This window comes from Fukomys damarensis, unplaced genomic scaffold (assembly GCF_012274545.1).
Source record: "Fukomys damarensis isolate Sample0158 unplaced genomic scaffold, DMR_v1.0_HiC HiC_scaffold_19, whole genome shotgun sequence".
Taxonomy (NCBI): domain Eukaryota; kingdom Metazoa; phylum Chordata; class Mammalia; order Rodentia; family Bathyergidae; genus Fukomys; species Fukomys damarensis.
In genome coordinates this window covers 40,942,569-40,962,758 of record NW_022900931.1, presented here as the reverse complement: position 1 = coordinate 40,962,758, position 20,190 = coordinate 40,942,569, and the positions used below count along the sequence as shown (strand labels likewise).

The 20,190-nt window shown below is 47.6% G+C and overlaps 1 protein-coding gene across 1 annotated transcript; it reads left to right on the top strand.

The window, feature by feature from the left end:
- The first annotated feature begins 6 nt into the window (after window positions 1-6).
- Window positions 7-17,412, top strand: Sft2d2 (SFT2 domain containing 2). Its single transcript, XM_010633966.1, has 8 exons — window positions 7-128; window positions 3,888-3,974; window positions 4,337-4,422; window positions 7,788-7,869; window positions 10,280-10,315; window positions 10,401-10,459; window positions 12,210-12,239; window positions 14,979-17,412. The coding sequence occupies exons 1-8, from the start codon at window positions 66-68 to the stop codon at window positions 15,016-15,018; spliced, it is 483 nt and encodes a 160-aa protein (XP_010632268.1). The 5' UTR covers window positions 7-65; the 3' UTR covers window positions 15,019-17,412.
- The last annotated feature ends 2,778 nt before the right edge of the window (window positions 17,413-20,190 follow it).

Sequence of the window (20,190 nt, the reverse complement as noted above, 5' to 3'; positions counted from 1 at the left end):
GAAGCGAGGTCCGCGGACGAAGCGCAACAGGCTGTTCGGAGGGCAGCGGCCGGGCTCGGCTCGGGATGGACAAGCTGAAGAAGGTGCTGAGCGGGCAGGACACCGAGGACCGGAACGGCCTGTCCGAGGTGAGAGCCCTGCGAACGCGGGGCAAGGCGGGGACCCCAGAACTACTCGGAAAAACAGCTCTCCCGCTTCCTTCCTCTGCCCAGGGGCCCACGAGAAGAACCCCGTCCCTCTTGGGGCTCCTGTGCTGCCCTTCAGCTCTCAGTCCCTGGCTACACCCCGGGACACCCTGTGACCTCCGCCCCGACCATGTGCAGCTGGCCCCGTGCCCTTCCCGGCCCAGCTGTGGGCTCCCCGAGCCTCCTTCGTTCCCCTGGGTCCGCGCCCGCACTCTGCAGGCGCGCGCGTCCCCGGCACTCCCTGCTCATTTGTCCGGAAGGACTGCGCGAGCCGCACCGATCGAGCTGCTTCCATCCTGGGTGCTCTCACCGTTTGCTTTTGGTTTTCCCTCCTGGAAGACAATCACGTTTTACTTTTTGGTGTGTCAGTTTTCCCATCTGTAAAATGAGGGCGTCGAGAAAGAGCAAGGTGGAAACCTTTTCAACTGGAAACCTGTCTCCCCTCTCCCTTGAATCAGTGTTTCTCCTGGTTTTCTCAGCCCGTTGCTCTCGCCCACTTTTGTGGCTGATTTTAACCTGAAGGTTGTTTTGTTTGATTCTGGTTCCTCCAGGGCTCAAGAGATAGTTCCTCGGGATCTTTTTGATTGGTTTCTGGCCTCTTTTATGAACGCTTGTGTTGAACAGGTCTGACACTGTAGTTGACCCTCCTTGTCTTCTGAGGCTTTGTGCCCCGTAGACTGCCAGCAAGCTGTTAGGAGCATCTGGGCTGAGAGAAACACTGTTCCCGACACTCTTGAGGGTCAAGTGTTGGCCTCGGGATGATGCAGGCAGGCATTGATTGCATAGTTAGAAAATCATCAAGAGTGAGTGCTGTATTACAATTTGAAAACAATGCTAAGTTTTTACCCCAAATGGTGAATACCTGTGATACAATGAAGGGCTTAACTTTTGTAAACGCAGGCAGATGTTACATCTACTTTTAAAAGATTAGGTGCTTTTCTCATGTTCTGAAATACTGCTGTCAGTTTTCTCTTCCTGTGTGAGTCCTGTGTATTTCTCATTGGGTGGTGCTTCTGGACTCGAACTCCTGGCAGTTTGTAGCAGACAGGCTTAATTTTTTGGGCTGTTTTGGTTTATTTCACTTACTAGGTTGGGGCTTCCTTTAGAATATCGCTATTAATGTGACTGTCTCACATTGGCCATGGTTTTGAGGTTATCAACGTTGGAGGATTCTGTGGTGGTATTAATTTGTATGGTAAGCTAGAGGAGGGGACCTTAAAATCTTTTCACATTCAATTATATAACCCCACCACCACCAGTGCCGAGGTTTTAAAAATTCTTATTTTGATGCAAACATAAAAGTCTGAGTAGTTCACACCCAGCTCTCCTGGGAGGATATAAAGTTGGCATAGCTGTGACTAATCATAAACAGCCTTGTGAGGAGTTTTCTGATTGATACTTCACAGACACAGCTCAAGTCCTAGTTTCTCACTTCTTCCTGAAAGTATGTTTTGTGCTTCCTGTGAAGGGTTCTTGTTGCAGGGAAGATATGAACAGTACCTGACCTTAAATCACAGGAATAAAACAGACTTCCTTTTTCACCTTGTCGTGTTTACCAGTCAGTCCAGTCTCTTGAATAATTCACAGCTTTACTTCTTGGCAAGAGCCCTTCTTCTTCGTCCTGTCATCAAAGGGACCTTTGTGCCTGACTGCCGGTCAGACACCTTGTGAACACACGGCCTGCAGATTCTCTCCAGGTACTGTTAGCTCCTCTAATCCTCCCCACTAAAAACCAAAACCAAAATAAACAAACCAGCCAACCTGTGCGCTAGTGCACCTTCTAGCAACTGAGATGTTTTACGTTAACTGAACTCATTTTCAAAAAGAATTATTTTGCTTTCACCCAGTCCATTTAGAAGTGGAACAGTGGCTTCCTGCCTCTGACCAAGTGTGCAGGTCAAAGAATTTGGAACCACATCCAGTGAAGAACACAATGGTGAAATGACCTCCCTCCCCATATTAGCAAATGAAAGGAAACATTTGGATGGATTCACCTGGACAGGCTGGTGGAACCAAAGTGTCACTTTCCTTTCTGAAAGTAGAAACATGTTTTTGGCAGAACTGCTCCCTCTTGCTGGCGATTTGACTTTTTTATAAGCGCTGGAATCTCACTGTCCCATCGAGATTATTTAGCATTCTGAGTGCCAAGACCAATTCAAATGAGATATTTAACCATAGCCTGTTAAAAACAATTTTTAAAAAGGTTGATCTCTTTGAATATGGGAAGCAGTGCTCAGATACCAAATCCAATCTAAGTCTGCTGCTACTTTTTTCTCCTTGCACGCAGCTCTGTTCTTGTTTTCACCCTGGCAAGGTGAGTTTTTTGGTTCTTTGGGAAGAGGGGTTAGTTTTTCATTTTACGCTGACCTTGGAGGGCGGTGCTATGGTTGGTTAGAAGGGATCTAACTCCATTTGGGTCTAGTACGAACTGGTAACAGTGTCAGGTGTCTCATTCTGGAGCCTGAGAGAGTTTAAGAAACAGACTCAAGGCGGAGAGGTCTTCAGTGTGGAAACAGATGGTGCCATCCCGAGTGTGCTCTGTACAGGGTCATCTGCTGCCACAAGCTCGTGCTGGTGCGGTACGCTTGCGGGGTTGAGTGTCAGGAGCCCATTTCAATTCTTGTGAGCAGACGGGAGCTTCGGGAAGGGAGCCCTTTTAATGACCCACATACCTTTCTTTTGAGTGAGGCAAAGCCATCCTGCAGAAGTACCTGCCACACCTGGGGAGCCTCTGGCCCTTCTCTTCCAGTTTCCGGTTTGACAGGTTGGAAACAGGTCCCAGAGCATCCCTTGCATTCTCTCCCACCACCGCTGCCTTCCATCTGCAGGGTGGGATGCAGCCGGCAGCTTTGACCCCCGGTGTGGGGTGGAGACTGTGCTGGCTCCAGGGAGCCCCGATGAATATGCCTGGGTCTGCCTTGGGCTTGGCCACCCATGCAGCTGCCTCGGTCCAGGTGGGAGTAGCAGTGCCCTCTTGTGTCACAGGGACAACTAGGAAGGTCAGGGCTTGGTTGTCATCTTTGGCGTGGGAGAAGAACCATTGGCAGCTGCTCACACGCTTTCCTGTCTTTCTATGCCGCATTTCTGGAAATCTTGGTTTCCCCTGAACTTTGCTGGGGTGGGGAGTGGTTGAGCGGGGATTCAGAGTCAGAGAGGATGAACAGAGCAGTACTGAGGTTCTGTCTCACACGTGGGTGATTTGCTGTGCCAGCACCTGCACAGATGGCATGGAGGCCCATGGTGAGGATGCCAGGCTTTGCCCTGAGCTCCCAGAGTTGCTAGAGGACCAGCACCTGCTGCAGCTGGGTTGCTGGACCTAGGAGAGGATGACAGTGCCCCCAGGTGCACCCTGTGGGCCCTGCCCAGTGGCTCTCAGGCCTTCCCACTTGTGGTTCTGCTCCTGCTGGGCTGTCCAAAGGTTTCAGGCTGCCCTGGGGCCTGCTGGCTGGCCTCCTTGTTTGTGCCTGAGGCAGGAGTCTTCACCTCTGGAGATGCTTGGCCAGAGGCACAGGGAGCTGCTGGAGAGGACAAGAGATTACAGCCTTGATGAGAGCTGGATTTGATGATGCCCTATAGCTCTCAGAGTGTAGGATTCTGTTCTCCCTGTCCTCCAGGACAAATTAACACCACTTCTGAATTTAATCTTGTGCTTCCTCTGTATCTGGTAAATATGCATATGTAATTGTTGCTTTGAAATTTCAGGCGGTCGAGGCATCATCTTTAAGCTGGGGTACCAGGATAAAAGGATTCATCGCATGCTTTGCTATAGGAATTCTCTGCTCACTGTTGGTAAGATTTCCCTGCCTTCTCACCCTTTCATCAGTTTCCTTTTCTCTTTTGCTCTTCACTAAAATACATGGGTAGGAAGGTTGGGCGTGGTGGTGCTTGATTGTAATCCCAGCACTCTGGGAGGCAAAAGCAGGAGGATTCTTGCTTACAAATTCAAGCCCAAACTGGGGAATTTAGCAGTTTAGCAAGACCCTGTCTCAAAATTAAAAATAAAAAAGGGCTGAGGACATAGCTCAGGGCGAAGGCCCTGGTCCTGTGAAAAGAGAGAGAGAGAGAGATGGTAGGGAGGGCTCCCCTGTGCGCTCCTGTGTGGGTGTGGTGGGAAGTTGCTCATGTGCAAATGCCCTGTGCTTATCTTCCAGGGAACTTTTCTGCTATGGGTGCCCGGTAAGGGAATGTCCCTCTTCGCAGTGTTTTACACCATGGGTAACATCGCATCAATTGGGAGGTAAGCACTTTTTTACCCAATTTCCCCAGTCAGTAGATGGAAAGAATGGGTGCGGATTGTGTTTGAGGGAAGTGAAGGAGGATGCTCGAGTGATTTTAAGGATTTGGAGAGTGGTAGTTGGAATTCATGACAGTTGTGCATATTATTTCAAAATATTTTATGTCTTAGTTTGTCTTTCTGGGGAGAAAGCAGGAGAAACATATCACTACTGAGACTTTTCGTGGGGAAAGCTGAGGCAGGAGCATCTGGATGGATTCCCCGCTGCTGTAGTCTCGCTGCCATCAGAGCAGAGCCAAGCGGATGGTTCTAAAAGCACTCACCTGGTGATAACTTAGCAGCACAGCCCAGAGTGTCAGCTCGTGCAGCAGGGCGTTGGGTGGGTGCTTTCTGGTGGGTGTGCAGACACCCCGGGTCCAGGTCATTCACTCTGAGGCTTCAGCCCTTTCTGTCCCCACATCTCCGATTCAACTTGGTCATTTTGTGCCTCTGAATGGTGCAGAGGTCTGGGGTCCAAGCTACCCTACTCCTCAAGACATTTCCTCAAGGCTGGGCACTGACCTTGCTTACCTGGCTCCTTTCCCTTTCTCTTTGTCCCCGTGGCCATTTGTCCCTCCCTGATTGGCTTTGATGTTCACTGGGGAAGACTTGATTATGCTCTAGGCTCTGAAGCTACAAAGATAAACAGGGCTCGTTCCCTACCCTGCAGGTGTCAGACAGCTGTATAGAGCCAGTTTACAGGCCAGCCAGGTGTCAAGACAGCTGTATAAACTGGTGCCAAGCAGGAGAGGGGATGCCAGGGAAGGGCAGCTGGTCCCAATGAGCAGGGTCAGGCAGGGTGTCTGAGAGAATGCGGTATCTGAGCGCTCTTAGCTTTGGCCCCACTCAAGCCCACTCTCTCTCTCTTGAGCCCTGCAGCATCCCTCTGCTGGGTTTCTGTGCCTCCTTCAGTCCCGTAGCCAGGCTGTTCCTGCTGGGCCGTGGAGCTACTCAGTTACAGCCCCTGGACTGGCTGGATACTTGCTCATTTTCATGACCAGGCTCAAAAGCCACCTCTTCTGGGAAGCTTTTCCTGATGCCTTCCTCCTCCCCCTCCTTTAGGGGTATTTATGTGACAGTACAGGTAATGTTTTATTACACTCGCGTCTAGGTCATTTGACAAGAGCTGAGCCTGTCTCTCACTTGTCCTCAGTTGTACCCAAAGCCATGTCTACATCTGGCTGGAAAAGTCAAACTGATGGTTGAGTGCATGACTCCGGTCACCTTCGTGAAGTTAATTTATTAATGCTATGACACCAAGGTGCTGGCCCTCAGAGACGTATAATGTTGCTTCTCGTGGTTTCCCAAATACTAACTTCTGGGCAGTTTGCTATGGGCGGGCAGTGTAGGTTGAATGTGTAGTCTGGACTGAGCATAATTACACGGTACGTGGCATAGTCCACAGGAGTGCTGCAGTGAATCCTAAGGGACTTCACTTTTCATTGCACTGTGTAGGAAGTCATGCAGGGAGAATATGGTTATTTCCTGCGAGAAACTAGGGGTTTGTGATCTTCTCTGAAATCTGTAACTTTTTTTGTACATATGCTGCACTAAATTTTTTATTTTAATTTAAAAAATTTGTATTAGTATATGTTTGCAGTACCTAATAATTACATTTATTGTGGGGACTTGGTACATGTGCATAACACATCTTAATTCTCTTCGTCTTAGCTGTGTGATCCTGGAGAAGTAAGCTAACCTTTCTGAGTCTCATTTTTACATCTGCAAAATAAGTACAGTATAATAATAGTTAATTGGAGGGCCGGGGATTTAACTCAGTGGTGCTGTCTGTCGCTTGCCTCGCAAGTGCAAGGTCCTGAGTTCTATCCCCAGTACCAAAAAAAAAAAAAAAAAAAAGTTAACTGGAAAAGTGAGTATTATCTGGTATTTAGCAAATATTTGACAAATAATAGTATTGTCATTAAAATGACTCTTAGGAGATTATGAAAGAATATGAAATGCTCTGCTTTTTAACATCACGGACCTAAGCCTATGGATTTTTTTTTTTTTAATTACCTGAGCCTTTTGGTTTTTGGTTCCCATTGGGAGGTTGTCAAGAAGGCAAGGTGGCCCCTTGCAGAGAGGGCATTGAACCATGCTGTGAGTGTGGCTGGAAGAGGGAGCCAGTGCCACTGTAGTCCAGCTCTGTCTGCGTTAGTCTGGTGGCGTGGACTTGTAACCCGCTGTACAGGTTCCTCTTCTGTAAAATACAAGGGGCTGTCAAAATACATGGTGAGTGTTTAAATTAAAAAAATTATGGCAGCAAAAGACACACTTCCATTAATGCCCCCAAATACTCCTCTTTCTTTCGAACACACTTAGCCCATCATTCTTGCCACTTTTTGAAACAGTTCTGGAAATGCTCTTTTGTAAATGTCTTTAGTTGTGCTGTCCTTGGCTGTCTTGATTCAAAAGATTTATGCCATTTTCTATCAAGTAAAAATTTTATGATTTGTCCTTATCTACCTGATTCACCAGATCTGGCACCATGGGACTTTTGGCCCTTCCCCAAAGTCAAAATGACCATGAGCAAATAAGTTGAAAGATAAACTTCATGAAAGAGGACTTCCAGAACTGCTTCAGAGCGTGGCAAGCATAATAGGATAAGTGCTTTTTTTTTTGAGATAGGGTCTCACTATGTGGTTGAGACTGACCTGGAACTCATTATGTAGTCCAGGCTGGTCTTGAACTCACAGCGATCCTCCTGTCTCAGCCTCCCGAGTGCTGAGATTACAGGTGTGCACCACCACACCAGCTAGGATAAGTGCTTTTGAAGTGATGGGAATCCATGGCAGTGTGTCTTTTTTTTTTTTTTTTTTTTTTTTTTTTTTTTTTTTTTTTTAATTTTTTCTTTTTTTTGTGGTATCGAACTCAGGACCTTGTGCTTGCAAGGCCGATGCAGCACCATTGAGCTAAATCCCCAGCCCAGTGTGTCTTTTATTTTTTTATTTTATTTTATTTTTTTGTTACCAGGGATTGAACTCGGGTCCTTGTGCTTGTAAGGCAGGCCACCGAACTACTGAGCTAAATCCCAGGCCCTCAGTGTGTCTTTTAATAGAGTAAATTTTAAAAAATCTCAACATTTCGCTGTATCTTTCAATCACACCTCCTGAACGGCTCATCGTTCCTGCCCCATGGGGTGCTGATGGAGTCGATGAGAGTAAAGCAGAGAGGTTTGTAAGCACAGTGCTGGCCCGGAGTGTGCACTGCTCAGACGCTCCTGCTGCAGGAGCTGTGTGCGTGTGAGTGTGCGTGTGTGTGTGAGAGAGAGAGATGGGCCTGGAGGCTGTGCTCTTCTCTGAGCAGCTGCCCGTGTGTTTGCCTCTTAGCACCATCTTCCTCATGGGCCCCATGAAGCAGCTGAAGCGCATGTTTGAGCCCACGCGTCTGATTGCGACGATCCTGGTGCTGGTGAGTTCGGCTTTTCATCTGTGCTTCTCACATGGGAGCTTTTATTTCTGCTGCGTGGAATTGTTTCCCTCTTAAATGTAAGGATATCCTTTTTACCCCATCATTCATCTTACTGCCCAATCTATGGAGCCCCATGGCAGGGGGAAGCATTTTCTTCACCTAATAGGCAGCCCCACTGCCTCTCTGCCTTTGTCTCCTTGGTGTCAAGGCACTGCCAGGTCCACCAAGCACCCACAGAGGGCATTGCCAGCTGCATTCGCAATCCATGCAGTTGTAAGAGCTTGGTCTCCTTCCGGTCGGAGCCACATACAGGCAGAGCTTCGAGGGAATAACTCAGAAACACTTGGATTCACCCTGTGGATTCAGTCAGTCGTGGAGGATAGGCTTTCCCCTCATCATTGTGTGACTGGATCTAGATCTCGCTTTCATCAGTCTTGCTGCAGTGAAGCCTCCACTCTGTGTCCTGCTCCAATACCAGTACCTTCAGTGTAGCCATGTCTTCCTGTCCCATTAACCCGGAACGCCCCTCCCATTAAAAAATCTTCCGTGTGGCTGTCAAAATAATTTCAGACTCTATCCCTTGGACTCCTGATATAATTATCAACATTGGAACATCTGGACGACATACCTTGAGTTTATTGTATACAGCTCACTTGTTCACATAGGTGCGTTCTCGTTCTCCAGAGTCATGACCACGCGTGCTGCTGATTTCATGTCAACAAGGACATACCCTGGGTGTGTCGGGTGCGCGGTTTCTGTCATTGGTGGGCAGAGGTGGAAGGCACAGCTGGTGGCTCAAGCACCGCCTGTTCTCGGCTTGAACAGGTGTCTTGCATAAAGAGCTTTCTAAGGGCTTAGGGAAGAGGTCAGGTGACATGTAAACAAGTAACTGGTTTGACCGAGACTGACATCGCACATTGACCTTGTCCTCATATCAGATCCTTTCCTCAGACTTCCTACAAAGGGAGACAGGGAGGGCTAAAGAGGAAACAGACAACAGAGACTTGTGTAATTTCAAAGTATATGGAGGGCCAGGAAGTCAGTGCCTCGGAGTAGGCAAAGACAAAGACTCTCTATACTAGTCCTCATTTATTGGGTGCACACAGTAATTGGAGGGAGTATGGGGTGACTTAGCAGGCGGTGACTATATGGAGGCAAATCTCATGCTGATGAGGGCAGAAAGGAGAGCATTCCCAGGACAGTAGGTGGGAGAAGTTGAGCTGATAAGGAATTTGTGCCTCTCCAGGGGAAACTTTTCTCTTTTGAGTTAATACTGGGCTCTCAAGGGACCGGAATGTCTTTAGTTGATGGTATCTTGCCTTTGAGGCCACAGCTTCCCAGACCATGGAGGCCTCAGTTGTGACCAGAGGCAAAATGGAGTCTTATTTCTGCATGGTTATGTTTCTGCATGTCCTAGCCGGCCGGCAGGCAGGGCAACACTGGGCCTTAGAGAGCTGTTGTCATACTCTAATCATGAAATGATTTTTCCCTAGAATGCTCCTGACACTCACATGCCCTTTTATACCAGAGACTAGTGGTTGGCAAGAGTTAAGATGCAGACGCTCGTGTTAAGCTCATGTTAGTAGGTGTGAACGAAAAGATGGAATGGATGATGTGTGGGCAGGAAAGGTGGTTTTGTTATCTCTCCTTGTAAGACTTAAAGTCTCACTTCCACTCCATGGAGCGTGAACAGCCGAAAGGGCCTCCATGATGCTGGGTTCTGTAGCCCAACGATGGCTCCGGAGGCAAGACCCAGGGCTTTACTTCCGAAAGCCTTGAACAGCCAAAAAGGCCTCCACGATGCTGGGCCCTAACACCCAGCGAGGCTCCGGGAGCTCGACGGAGAAATGAGAAACCCAGGAGGGAACACACCAGCTAGATGGTAAAGAGACCTTTATTAGTCTGGCCAGAAGGCACTCCCGGAGCCAGGTAGCTCAGAGAGGCCACTGCTCGGGTCTGAGGTCCTTTTTATAGGGTTTTTCTAAGCAAAAAGTCAGGGCATTCACAGAACTACCAGAGGACAAGATTCCAAACACATTGCTTATCTCATGCGAGAAATGTTCTACAGTCACCTTTTGTCATACCAATTGCCCCTGGGCAGGCTGTTAGCCAAGTTAGCAATTAGCACATGAAGAAGCACAGTCTGGCCTATTAGCATGGAGTCACTTTAGCTTATTCAAGTCTTACACTCCTTACTCTGCATGATTAGCTAGTTTGATTTTAACTCTTGCCAATTGTGGTCGCTCACATGGGTTAAATGCTATGAATTGAAGGTTTAGTTGGTGAAACTCAGGCTGATAGCACCATCCCATGAGTTACCCCATTGCCGCAAGAGTGATACATCTTTACAGGGCTTTTATTCAGTATTGACATTGCCCTGTAGTAACGAATGTTTCTTCTCTCCCTCTAGTTGTGCTTTGCACTTACCTTATGTTCTGCCTTTTGGGTAAGTACGTATTTTAATTTCCCATCACCTCAGGTTTATGCCCCTTGCCATGTGTTTTCCTATAACCCTATCCTCTTTCTTTCAGTGGAAAAAAAAGGTTCTTGCGCTCATCTTCTGCATTTTACAGTCCTTGGCCTTGACGTGGTAGGTAACCTTTTCAGCAGTCTTCTCCCACGTAGCCCTTTGACTAATGCAGCCGAAGGGACTAGAACCCGTGTGCCGTGGGAGGCGGAGGATTAGCAAAACGCGGAGGCTTTTCAGATGAAGCGTTAGTGGTGCCTGGGACACCAGAGCCAGGCTGCTCACCACCAGGGGGCATTCGCGGTCTGGAGCGGCCACGGAGGCTGTGACTGGGGCATTTGTGCTGAGCTCACGAGTGATTTTGAGATGCACAAATGTTATTAAGCCACTCGTGTCCCATAAGTGCTGGGGCAGCAAGCGTGTGCTGAAGGCTGCTACAAAGAGGCCCTGAGTCAGATAGGCATTAACCAGACAGGGAGAGGAGCACGAAATAATGTGAGGGAATGATTCATTAAACAGAAAGACAAAGGGGACCATCCTGAGCAGAGGAGGAGCAGAGGCTGAAGAGTGGGAAGCCGTGTGGCTGTGGGCTGTAGGCCCTGGGGACTCCAGTGAAGCTAGGAGATCGGAACTCACTGCCCAAGCCTGGAAAAGGGCTGCAGGAGGACGTGGGTTTTCAAAACCTCAGTGGAGGTTGAGGTTCCGAGCTGCTCGGACCGGAGGAACTCAAAGGGAAAGGGAAGAAGCCTGTGTGGAGCCTGCAGCGTCGGAGACATTTCTGTGGTACTTTCACAGTGCGTCGGGGTGTTTCTGCCAGAACAGTCTCAGGATACCTGTGGCGGAAAAAGTATCTGTCACAACGTGAAGAAAAGAGAGGGCTCTGGAAGTGTCAAAGCTCCCCAGGATCAGGGAGCTCCAGTTCGGTGTTAGTGGACCTTGAGCTTGTAAGCTTAACTCCCTGCCTCCCTTTCTCGGTTCTGGACTCTGAATAGATACACTTCACACTGCCTCTTGGAGTCCGCCCTGTTCTGTTCACAGGTAAACGGGTTTCTGTGCAGGGCAGAGGAGGGGCGGTCTGACTTAGTATGGCGCACACATCGTGGTAGAAGGGGCTGAAAGGCCTGCTTTGATGGCTGCGTTCATATTTTGGTTTGCCGTGGGGTGCAGAAATTGGCACCCACGTGCCCAGAGTGATTGTGCAGCCAGGATTGAAGGCTCAGCATGTGTGAAAGAGGCTTCCCTTCGACTCCAGCGTGCCGTGGCTCTGTGGCACACAGTCCCGGCCGTTCAGTGGTGAGGCAGCTCTCTCCGCCGTACCCTTCAGGGCAGTGTGGGTTTGCCAGGGCACCTCGGGGCTTGGGTTCTTTAAGAATTGTAACTCAGTGACATTTTAATTCATAGAGTAGTTAGAAGTGTTTTTTATTTTTATTTTTATTTTTATTTTTATTTTTTTAGTTAAAAGGAACAGAGCCGAAAATGTATCCTAATTGGGTTGGAGTTCACTTCCAGTGAGGGTTTATACAATGTTAGGGCAGCTGTTCTGGACTTTATTTGTAGTTCTTTCAGAGTGGGCTCCTGTACCACCCGAGTGTCTGGACTCTGCCTGTTTGGAGTGGTCAGTGCTGGTGACGGCAGCCCCTCCCTGGGGAGGCTGTCTCTGCATTGGCCTTTCCCTGCTTCTGTGGCCACCTGGCATGTAGTGTGTCAGCACAAGGGTGTGCAAGCGCACGCGCGTGTGCATGCACACCCCACCCCGGGGAGAAGTGCAGATCTGAAGGAATCACTGAAGGCCTTCGGAGCTCAGAAACCCATTTTCCGCCGGTGACCTTCCATGCCCTTCATTCCATTTGATCTCCTTTGCTTTTCTTCGTAGGTATAGCCTCTCCTTCATTCCGTTTGCAAGGTAAGACTGTATTTGGAAATATAATTCTGTCAGTTGTGGATGACGATATGTTTACACAGGTCCTTTTAGTTTAGAGAGTTAGTTTCAGAGAGTGTATATTATTTATCTTTTTTTTTTTTTTTTTGGTACCGGGGATTGAACTCGGGTCCTTGGCCTTGCAAGGCAGGGTACCGAACCGCTGAGCTAAATCCCCGGCCCTATTATTTATCTTTATTAAAATGCCTTGAACCAAATAGCCAAAGGTTATGTGCTGTCTTACAGATTTGTAAGCTAAGGGTCACCCCTTCAGTCACCCTAATTATATGACTTGTCGTGGGTGTTGACCAGGTTACCGGTTCCTGGTTTGGAAAACATTCCTACTCTGTTATCAAGTGTATAAATATATATGTGCACCTTATCACTCTTTTAACCTGTGGCTTTGAGTAGGTTTTTTTTTTTTAAAGGTTTAATGTCCCTGAGAAGAGATGGAGGGGTCTCAGTTTATACTTGTTCTTTTGCCACATTACACTCAGGAAAAGTTTCAGATGAGTCTAGAAAGGGAGAGAAAGGAGGACCAGGACTCTGGATAGCCGTGTGGCCCTGACCACTCAGACCTCAAAGGAGGCGTTGATAACCTGAGTGGGTTGGAGTAGATCATCCCTCAGGCCCCTTCCCGCTCAGAGGGTCTGATGCTTCACAAAAAAATTTTTTTTTTTTTTTTTTTTTTTGTGGTACTGGGAATTGAACTCAGGACCTTGCACTTGCAAGGCAGGCATGGTGCCACTGAGCTAAATCCCTGGCCCTCCCAGCCCATTTTTGTTTTATTTTTATTAAAAACATTTTTTTTTTGGTACTGGAGATAGAACTCGGGTCCTTGCTCTTGCAAGGTAGGCGTGGTGCCACTGAGCTAAATCCCCGGCCCAAGGCTTTTTATTTTTATTTTTATTTTTTAATGGTACCTGGGATCGAACTCAGGGCCCTTGTGCTTGCGAGGCAGCTGGTGGAACCATTGAGCCAAATCCCTAGCCCAAGGCTTTTTAAATAGTACTTTTCATGGGGCCGGGGATTTAGCTCAGTGTTTCCACCGCCTGCCTCCCCAGCACAAGGACACAAGTTTGATCCCTGGTACCAAAAAGGAAAAAAAAAAATAGTACTTTTCATGTACAGCCTCTCAGAAAGTCAGCCAGTGACTTTTGCCTGTTTTAATGCAACCATTTAATTTCCATACTTCTCCGGCGTGAGCTGGGAAGAAGGAAGAGCAGTCTTTTCTATCCCAAGTGTTGCTGACAGCGTGGGAGGTGCTGAGGGCTGACTGATTAGAAGAGAGGTGGACCATCCGTCACATTTCACATTAAAGGCAGATTCTGGGGGCTTTGTGCATGGAGTCGAGGGGCATCACGCCTGTGAGGTACTCCGTGCAGACCTTGCTGGTTTCAGGGGTGGTGGCTTGTTTGAGAAGAACACGGGCAGGGGTGTCCTGGGGAGCTGGCGTCTATGTGAAGTGAGCCAGAACCCCTCATAGCTGACACCGACTATACGTACCGACCCACCAACATTTTTAATGTACCTTGGTTGGTACCTGAACCAGCTACATAATTTTCAGAGTTCAGGGCAAAATAAAAATGTAGGTCCCTTGTTAAAAAAAAAAGATTTAAAAATTTCGAGATAAAGTATAAAGTGTGGACCCTTCTGAGTACACAGCCCTTCGCGGTTGCCCGGGTCTCTTCAGGGCTTCCGGCTTGCTCTCGGTTGGCGAGTGTAAACCCTGTGTGTAAGAGTAGGCGGAACAGTGCAGTTCTGTTTCAGGTAATGAGTTTCATGGGCTGAGCAGATGACATTACTGTGAGGAGGAATCAGGAAGCTGGATCTTCCTCCTCTTCCATCTGTAGCTTCCAGTGTAGCTTTCCCCACCGTGCTCACTGTTTCTGTGGAAGAAGTGGTTCTGTGATCCTCTAAGTTTGGGAGATAGGTTAAGCAAGGTCAGACAGGACCCCGTTGCCCAGCTCCCCAGATTGTTTAATGGGCTACAGGAGCTGCCATGGTGGGGTGGGCTCTGGCCCTAAAACCCTTTCTGTGCGGTGCATCTCCCAGGATTCCAGGGCAGTGTGACGCAGGAAGCGCCACCTTAGGGTTGAGCACTGCTCAGTTGAGTGCAGCACTCCCTTCTCCCTGCCTGGTGTCCTCACCGTAAGCGAGCGCAGAGCTGGGCAGAGTGGCCCAGGGCCATGTTACATGGCGCTGTGGTTGGGAAGCAAGGGGCTTGCTGGGAGAGACGCCCATTCGGGAGCACGCACGCTGTCCTTGCGCTCCACGCTGAGTCCCGCAGAGCAAATGGAACCTGCCCATCATTGCTCAGTACCTGTGCTGGGGAACTCCGGAAGGGTCCTTTTAAAGGCTGCCCGCTAGGGATGAAGAGGGCCCCGGTGACAGTCTGTGCTGCCTTCCCATCCTTCTCTGCTTACGATAGCTATCGTGTGTTCAATACCGATGGTCTGCAGCCCCCACAGTTGGCCTGCAGGGTGAGTGGAGACTCTCCCACGACAGGTGAAGAATTAGAGACTCAGACAGGTAACTTGCCCGGAGGATAGTAGGTGTCCCTTTTGAAGCTGCAGTCGGGTCCGGTAGGTCTGACCCCACTGTCCCGGGCTTTCTTCTCAGTAGTGCGCTGCTCTGGTGCCCAGGAGGGTCTTCCCCACTCAGAAGTAGAGCCTTGGGCATGGGTGAGGATGACCCATTCTTTCTTCTATTTTTCCTTTCTAGGGACGCTGTGAAGAAGTGTTTCACTGTGTGTCTTGCATAATTCACTCCAGTTTTGCAAAGCTCCGAAGGCACCAAGGCTGGCAGCTGGTGGTCGGCTTTGTAAATACCCTCCCAACCTCTGTCTTACAGACATGTGCCTTGTATCTCACACTAGTGTGTTGCCTGCAACTCGAACGTTTGAGGGTTACCTTTCAAGCACAGTAGATTCCCAAACCCAGTGACTCTAACATCAGACGAGAGGTGGGTTCTGTGTCTCACGGAGCGGAATCTTCCTCCCACAGCTGTTTGCTCTTGGGATGGTGTCCCACTGAATTCTCATAAATAAAACCTTGCTAAACATCGGCAGCAGAGCCTCAGGAGCCAGTGGCTCCCTGGTGGAAGCAGGCAGCTCCAGAGATCACAGGGGTGCCACGGTGAGGGACACAGAATTTTGGGGTCAACGTGGATTTTCCATATTTGTCCCTCAGCCTGGAGGCCACCGCCACTCCCCCACCCAGCGTGGACACGCCTCTGACCTGATGTTGGAAAACAAGTGATTCTGCCCACGCCAGGCTAGGAGGAGCCTGGCCAAGGGATACAGTGGAAAAAACACCTTCTGGTGATTTTTGTTCTTTTCTAATCTGGACCTAGGGTCTGCTGCACTTCTGAAACACGCGACTGTGGAATGTGTTTTCTGATGTTCAACAGCAGAAACTTTTTCTTGCCCCGTGCCTGCCCACCCATATCTTTATTTGTGACCTTCTGATGCTAGGTCAAATGAGAACAAAGTCACAGAAAACACTGCTCCTTGCTTTTGAATAGAGCCGAAAGGAGGTGAAAAATCTTGCTGCTTCCTCCTGTACTTTTTTTCTCTTCGTTGTTTATAAATACTTGCTTTCAAACTGATTGTATTTTCCCTTCTCCCCTGGAGTGGGGCCAGGGGAGAGTGGGCAGGAAGACAGATCCCTGGTGTGAGATAGCAGGAAGTGGCTGCCCCTGAACAGTGCCAGCATTTGACCTCAGGCTGAGCAGGGGACCCTGAGGACACCACTGTGCAAGTGGTCACATCCTAGCCAGATGCCTGGCCACACCGTGCATTTCTGTCCCTCGCCTTCCTTGGCCCCACAAGGCCAACCTCGGAAGCCTAGACTTGTGAGGGGGAAGGGTTGCTACCCTACTGTACAGTCAGAGAAACTGAGGCCCAAGTTGGTCTCCGCATCCACCAGAGACACAGCTGTGGCTAGGCTGAGCCCGGAGCCCAGGGACTCCAGTTTAGCCTCTGTTGTGACTGCTTCTTGGCATGTTTCTGGTTGTGCCCGGGTAACCTCTTGGAACTCTTCCTTGTTGCTATCAGCCTAGCTTGTGCCTTTTCTGGTTCCTGTCTTTATGTTGCTTGTTCTGTCTCCTACCTGCTTCTGCCTCTACCTCCTTTTTTTGGCAGCTGCTTCCTGGGTCTGCAGAGGGGTCACGGTTCCTCGTGTGCCTCTCTAGCTGCTCCCACGGCTTCTAGCTGTGTAGAGCCGTGGGTTTACATGCTCCTTGGCCTGGCCTCTTGGCTCTGTGAGCTTGGCATTGGGAGGTTGCTGCCCTCCAGGGGGGTCCCTGCAGCCCTCTCCCCACAGAGAGCCGGGAGGCTGCACGTCCTGAGCCTGCTTGTTGGCCATCAGCCAGAATAGGAACTCACTTCCTCTCCTGCCTCACTGGTTGAAAAGCTTCTTTTGCAGAGTGAGCTCAGGGGAGTCTTTGGTTCTTCTGCTCCTCTGTATGGCTGCTGCTTAGACCCAGCTCGAGGTGTCTCATTTCTGGGAGGGTGAGACACGGAGCCTACTTGAGCATTTTCCTGGTGTGTGGTTATCTCAGTGCCTGAACATCTGACCATCAACCTTGTACGGTGACCTCGAGCATTATCTGCCTGACTGCTACTCCCTTCCACCTAATCACTGTGTGCTGAGAGAACAAGAAGTTAAACCATGAAATGCATTCCAGGTACAAATATCTTTGGTACTGCCATTAGGGTAATTAACAAGTGGAGGGTACCTTTAAAAAGTGTGGAGAGTTTGGCTGCTTTGGCGGCTGCTTCTGCAACACAAGTGATGAGAAGTAGTGAACTGGGAAATTGAAGCACAGTTCTGTCTACAGACTTCTTTTTTGGTGTCAGGGGTTGAATTCAGGACCTTGCACTTGTGAGGAAGGCATCGTGCCACTGAGCTAAATCTCCAGCCCCAGACTTTGTAATCTACGGGGCAGTGGACACCAGACCTTCTTTATCTTCTCTTTTGTCATAGAGCGTCTCACTAGAATCAGTTGTAGAGTTAGAAATACTGTAAAATTCACAGCCTAGTTTAAAATGTCCAGAAAATTAAAGAATAATCAGTGTTTAAAGGTATATTAAGCCATTTGCTAGAATTTTTGGCATACTTTTTAATATTTAAACATCCAGGATTTTTAAACTATTTAGCAATAGTTTATGGATAGCATTTAAAAAAATGAATAGGCCTTCAGTGGAAATTAAATACAGATTATGTCTGTAACTCCTGAAATCAAAGAATACTGGAAGTCTGAATTGTTTGGAAATACTTATTAAAATCAGAAGGTAATCTTAAAGGACCTCTGGACTCGTAGTTTTATGAAGTTCTGAGCTCTTGTGTGTTGTTAGCTTAGTGAAGAAGAGAGTGGCGGAGTTGATTTGATCCCAGGTCACTGAGGACAGGGTATTTGGTTCCACTTTGGTCATTTCCAGTTCTCCCCCAGATGCCCAGCAGCTGATATGCAGGCTTTGCTGTGGGCTCATCAGGTTTCCCCTGCTGGGCTGTGCGTGGGGAGCAGCAGAGCCTTTGCTAGTGCAAATTGACAAAATAAAGTCACATCCTTTCCCCCTGGAGTTGAGAACTGACCCCAGACTTAGAAGTGCACCACATTATTTTCTCGCAAGTTTTTGTTGCTGTTTTCAGTGCTGGGGATGGAACCCAGGGCTTTGTACACGCTAGGTGAGCTCAACCACCGAGCCATACCCCCAGCTCCTGAAAATGGGTTTCTGTGACAGGCTGATCTGAAACCAGGGAAAATGAGTCCCGTAGACAGGAGAAACTTTGCTGTTTGCAGTGGAAGCTCATTCCAAAGCATTGCAACAAACAGTAATGATGTATATATTCACAGTGAAGTAATGCGATTGTATTAATAAATAGCCACGAAAACAAAGCAACAGCAAAGGACACTGTCTGTGATCTAAATGGGCTGGCTGCCTGCACATAATGTCTTCATGAGGCATGCTCTGAGATTAAAAGGAAATTGGAACCTGGGCCAGTGTGGTAGAGCCAAGCATGCCCAAGGCCCTAGGTTCCATCCCTAGCACCAAGAAAATGAGAAGCCTGTGGTGAATTTGTACAAATACTGTGCCTATTGAATATGATGAAGTTTTAAAACACTTTGTTAAAATATGAGTCACTTTTTGTAATTGTATAGATGCAACTACTTTTGAATGCTACTGACTGCGTAATTCCATTTTTTGTATCACAAAATATACTCTTGAGTACTACTTATCCTGTCTTGTGAATCTGTTTCATATAATATTGTTTTCCCTTCACTGATTTAAAAGAAAGAATGTTACTGGTAATAAGCTGTCTATCCCCTTTCCTGTCACATTATTTTTTTCCCCCTTCTCCAATAAATGGTAGTATTACAATCTTTAATAAATCTAGTGTTGTCTGTTATTCATGTTTATTTTTTCTAGCAATCACTAAGCCAGATGAAGGTTGTATGATTAAAAGACCATGTTTTTAATCTGAATTCTTTGTGCAGCCCACATTGTAGTCATTTAAGATTTTGTTTTGTTTTGTGTTTGGTACTGGGGATCGAACTCAGTACCTTGCACTTGCAAGGCAGGTGGGCGGACCACTGAGCTAAATCCCCAGCCTGGTTTAAGATTTTTTTTCCCCTCTAAATTGATATGTAGTCCTCTTTTTCAAATGAGTTGGTGTTGGACATGGGTCTAAGGACGAGGTAAGAAATTTACTTGAGTTTATTTTGGAGTATTCGTGTATACCTAATTTGTTTTGTAATATATAAACTAAGTTGTTAGTAGGCAGTTTATAATATTTTCATATATGTGTGTGTGTGCACGCGCACAGGGGATCGAACTCAGGACCTTGTGAGGCAGGTGGTGGAACCACTAAGCTAAATCCTCAGCCCTCATATTAATATCTAAGATTTTTACTTATTTCTCTTTTTTTATTGCTATTTGTGCTGAAAGAAAAACAGACTAATTCAATAATAAAATTTACTTGAGTAAGACAAAGATTGTAGAACTGGACAGCATTCCAGCCCAAAGATGTACCCCAGGTACCATGGATGTACCATTGCAGCCCAAAGCGACACACACAATCACCTTGATTGCCTGTAATCTACATTTGCCTTTTATGGATATGGTTTGACACTAGGCAGCCTGTGATTGGCTGACAGTCAGTTGCTTGTTTATAAGGATGCTCTTAGGTTACAGTTTGTTTACACACTGAACTGAGTATAGTTCACAAACATACAGAGACTACTTTGGGCCAAACTTATCGGTTAAGTACAGAAGCTGGTTTAGGTCAATTCAGTTCAACATTGGTAATTTAAGTCATCTCTTTTCTCCCTTGATCCGTGTAGCTAGAAGTTTACCTTTTTTAAAAAAATCTTTTCAAAGACAATACTGTTAAGATATGAACATGCATTTAACAAAGAAAGATATGTGAATGGTCTAAAAACCCCTAATAACTATTTTGTTGATGCATGAAATTTAAAAGTGAAGGAAGTCGACTTTGGAAGTGAATTCTTAGTTGGTAAAATCTTATGAAAAGCAGTGAGGTTATTTGTGTAAAGGTTAGGATAGGGATGTCACTGGTAGGGACGTAAATCAGGAGAGGACACGAGGGGAGGGTGCTTCTGGGGCGTGTCTTCCTTATCACATGATAGTTACACGGTATTTGATGTCAGTGTAGATTTGGGTTTTTTGTTTTTGTTACCATGGATCGAACTTGGAACCTTGTGCTTGTGAGGCAGGTGGTGGAACCACTGAGCTAAATCTCTGGCCCTGGGTTTTTTGTATATATTTCTAATGTGTTATGTTTTATAGTAAAAGCAAAAAAAAAAAATTTTTTTTTGTTTTGTTTTTTTGAGACGGGGTCTCACTATGTAGTTGAGACTGACCTGGAACTCATTATGTAGCCCAGGCTGGTCTCGGACTCACAGCGACCCT

What these genes read in the sequence shown, in the direction of transcription:
- Sft2d2 (XM_010633966.1), top strand. Translation starts at nt 66, where the DNA reads ATGGACAAGCTGAAGAAGGTGCTGAGCGGGCAGGACACCGAGGACCGG. An exon ending in GAATTCTCTGCTCACTGTTG is followed by an intron (nt 3,975 to 4,336) that starts GTAAGATTTCCC and finishes CTTATCTTCCAG; the next exon opens with GGAACTTTTCTGCTATGGGT. An exon ending in TTGCGACGATCCTGGTGCTG is followed by an intron (nt 7,870 to 10,279) that starts GTGAGTTCGGCT and finishes CTCTCCCTCTAG; the next exon opens with TTGTGCTTTGCACTTACCTT.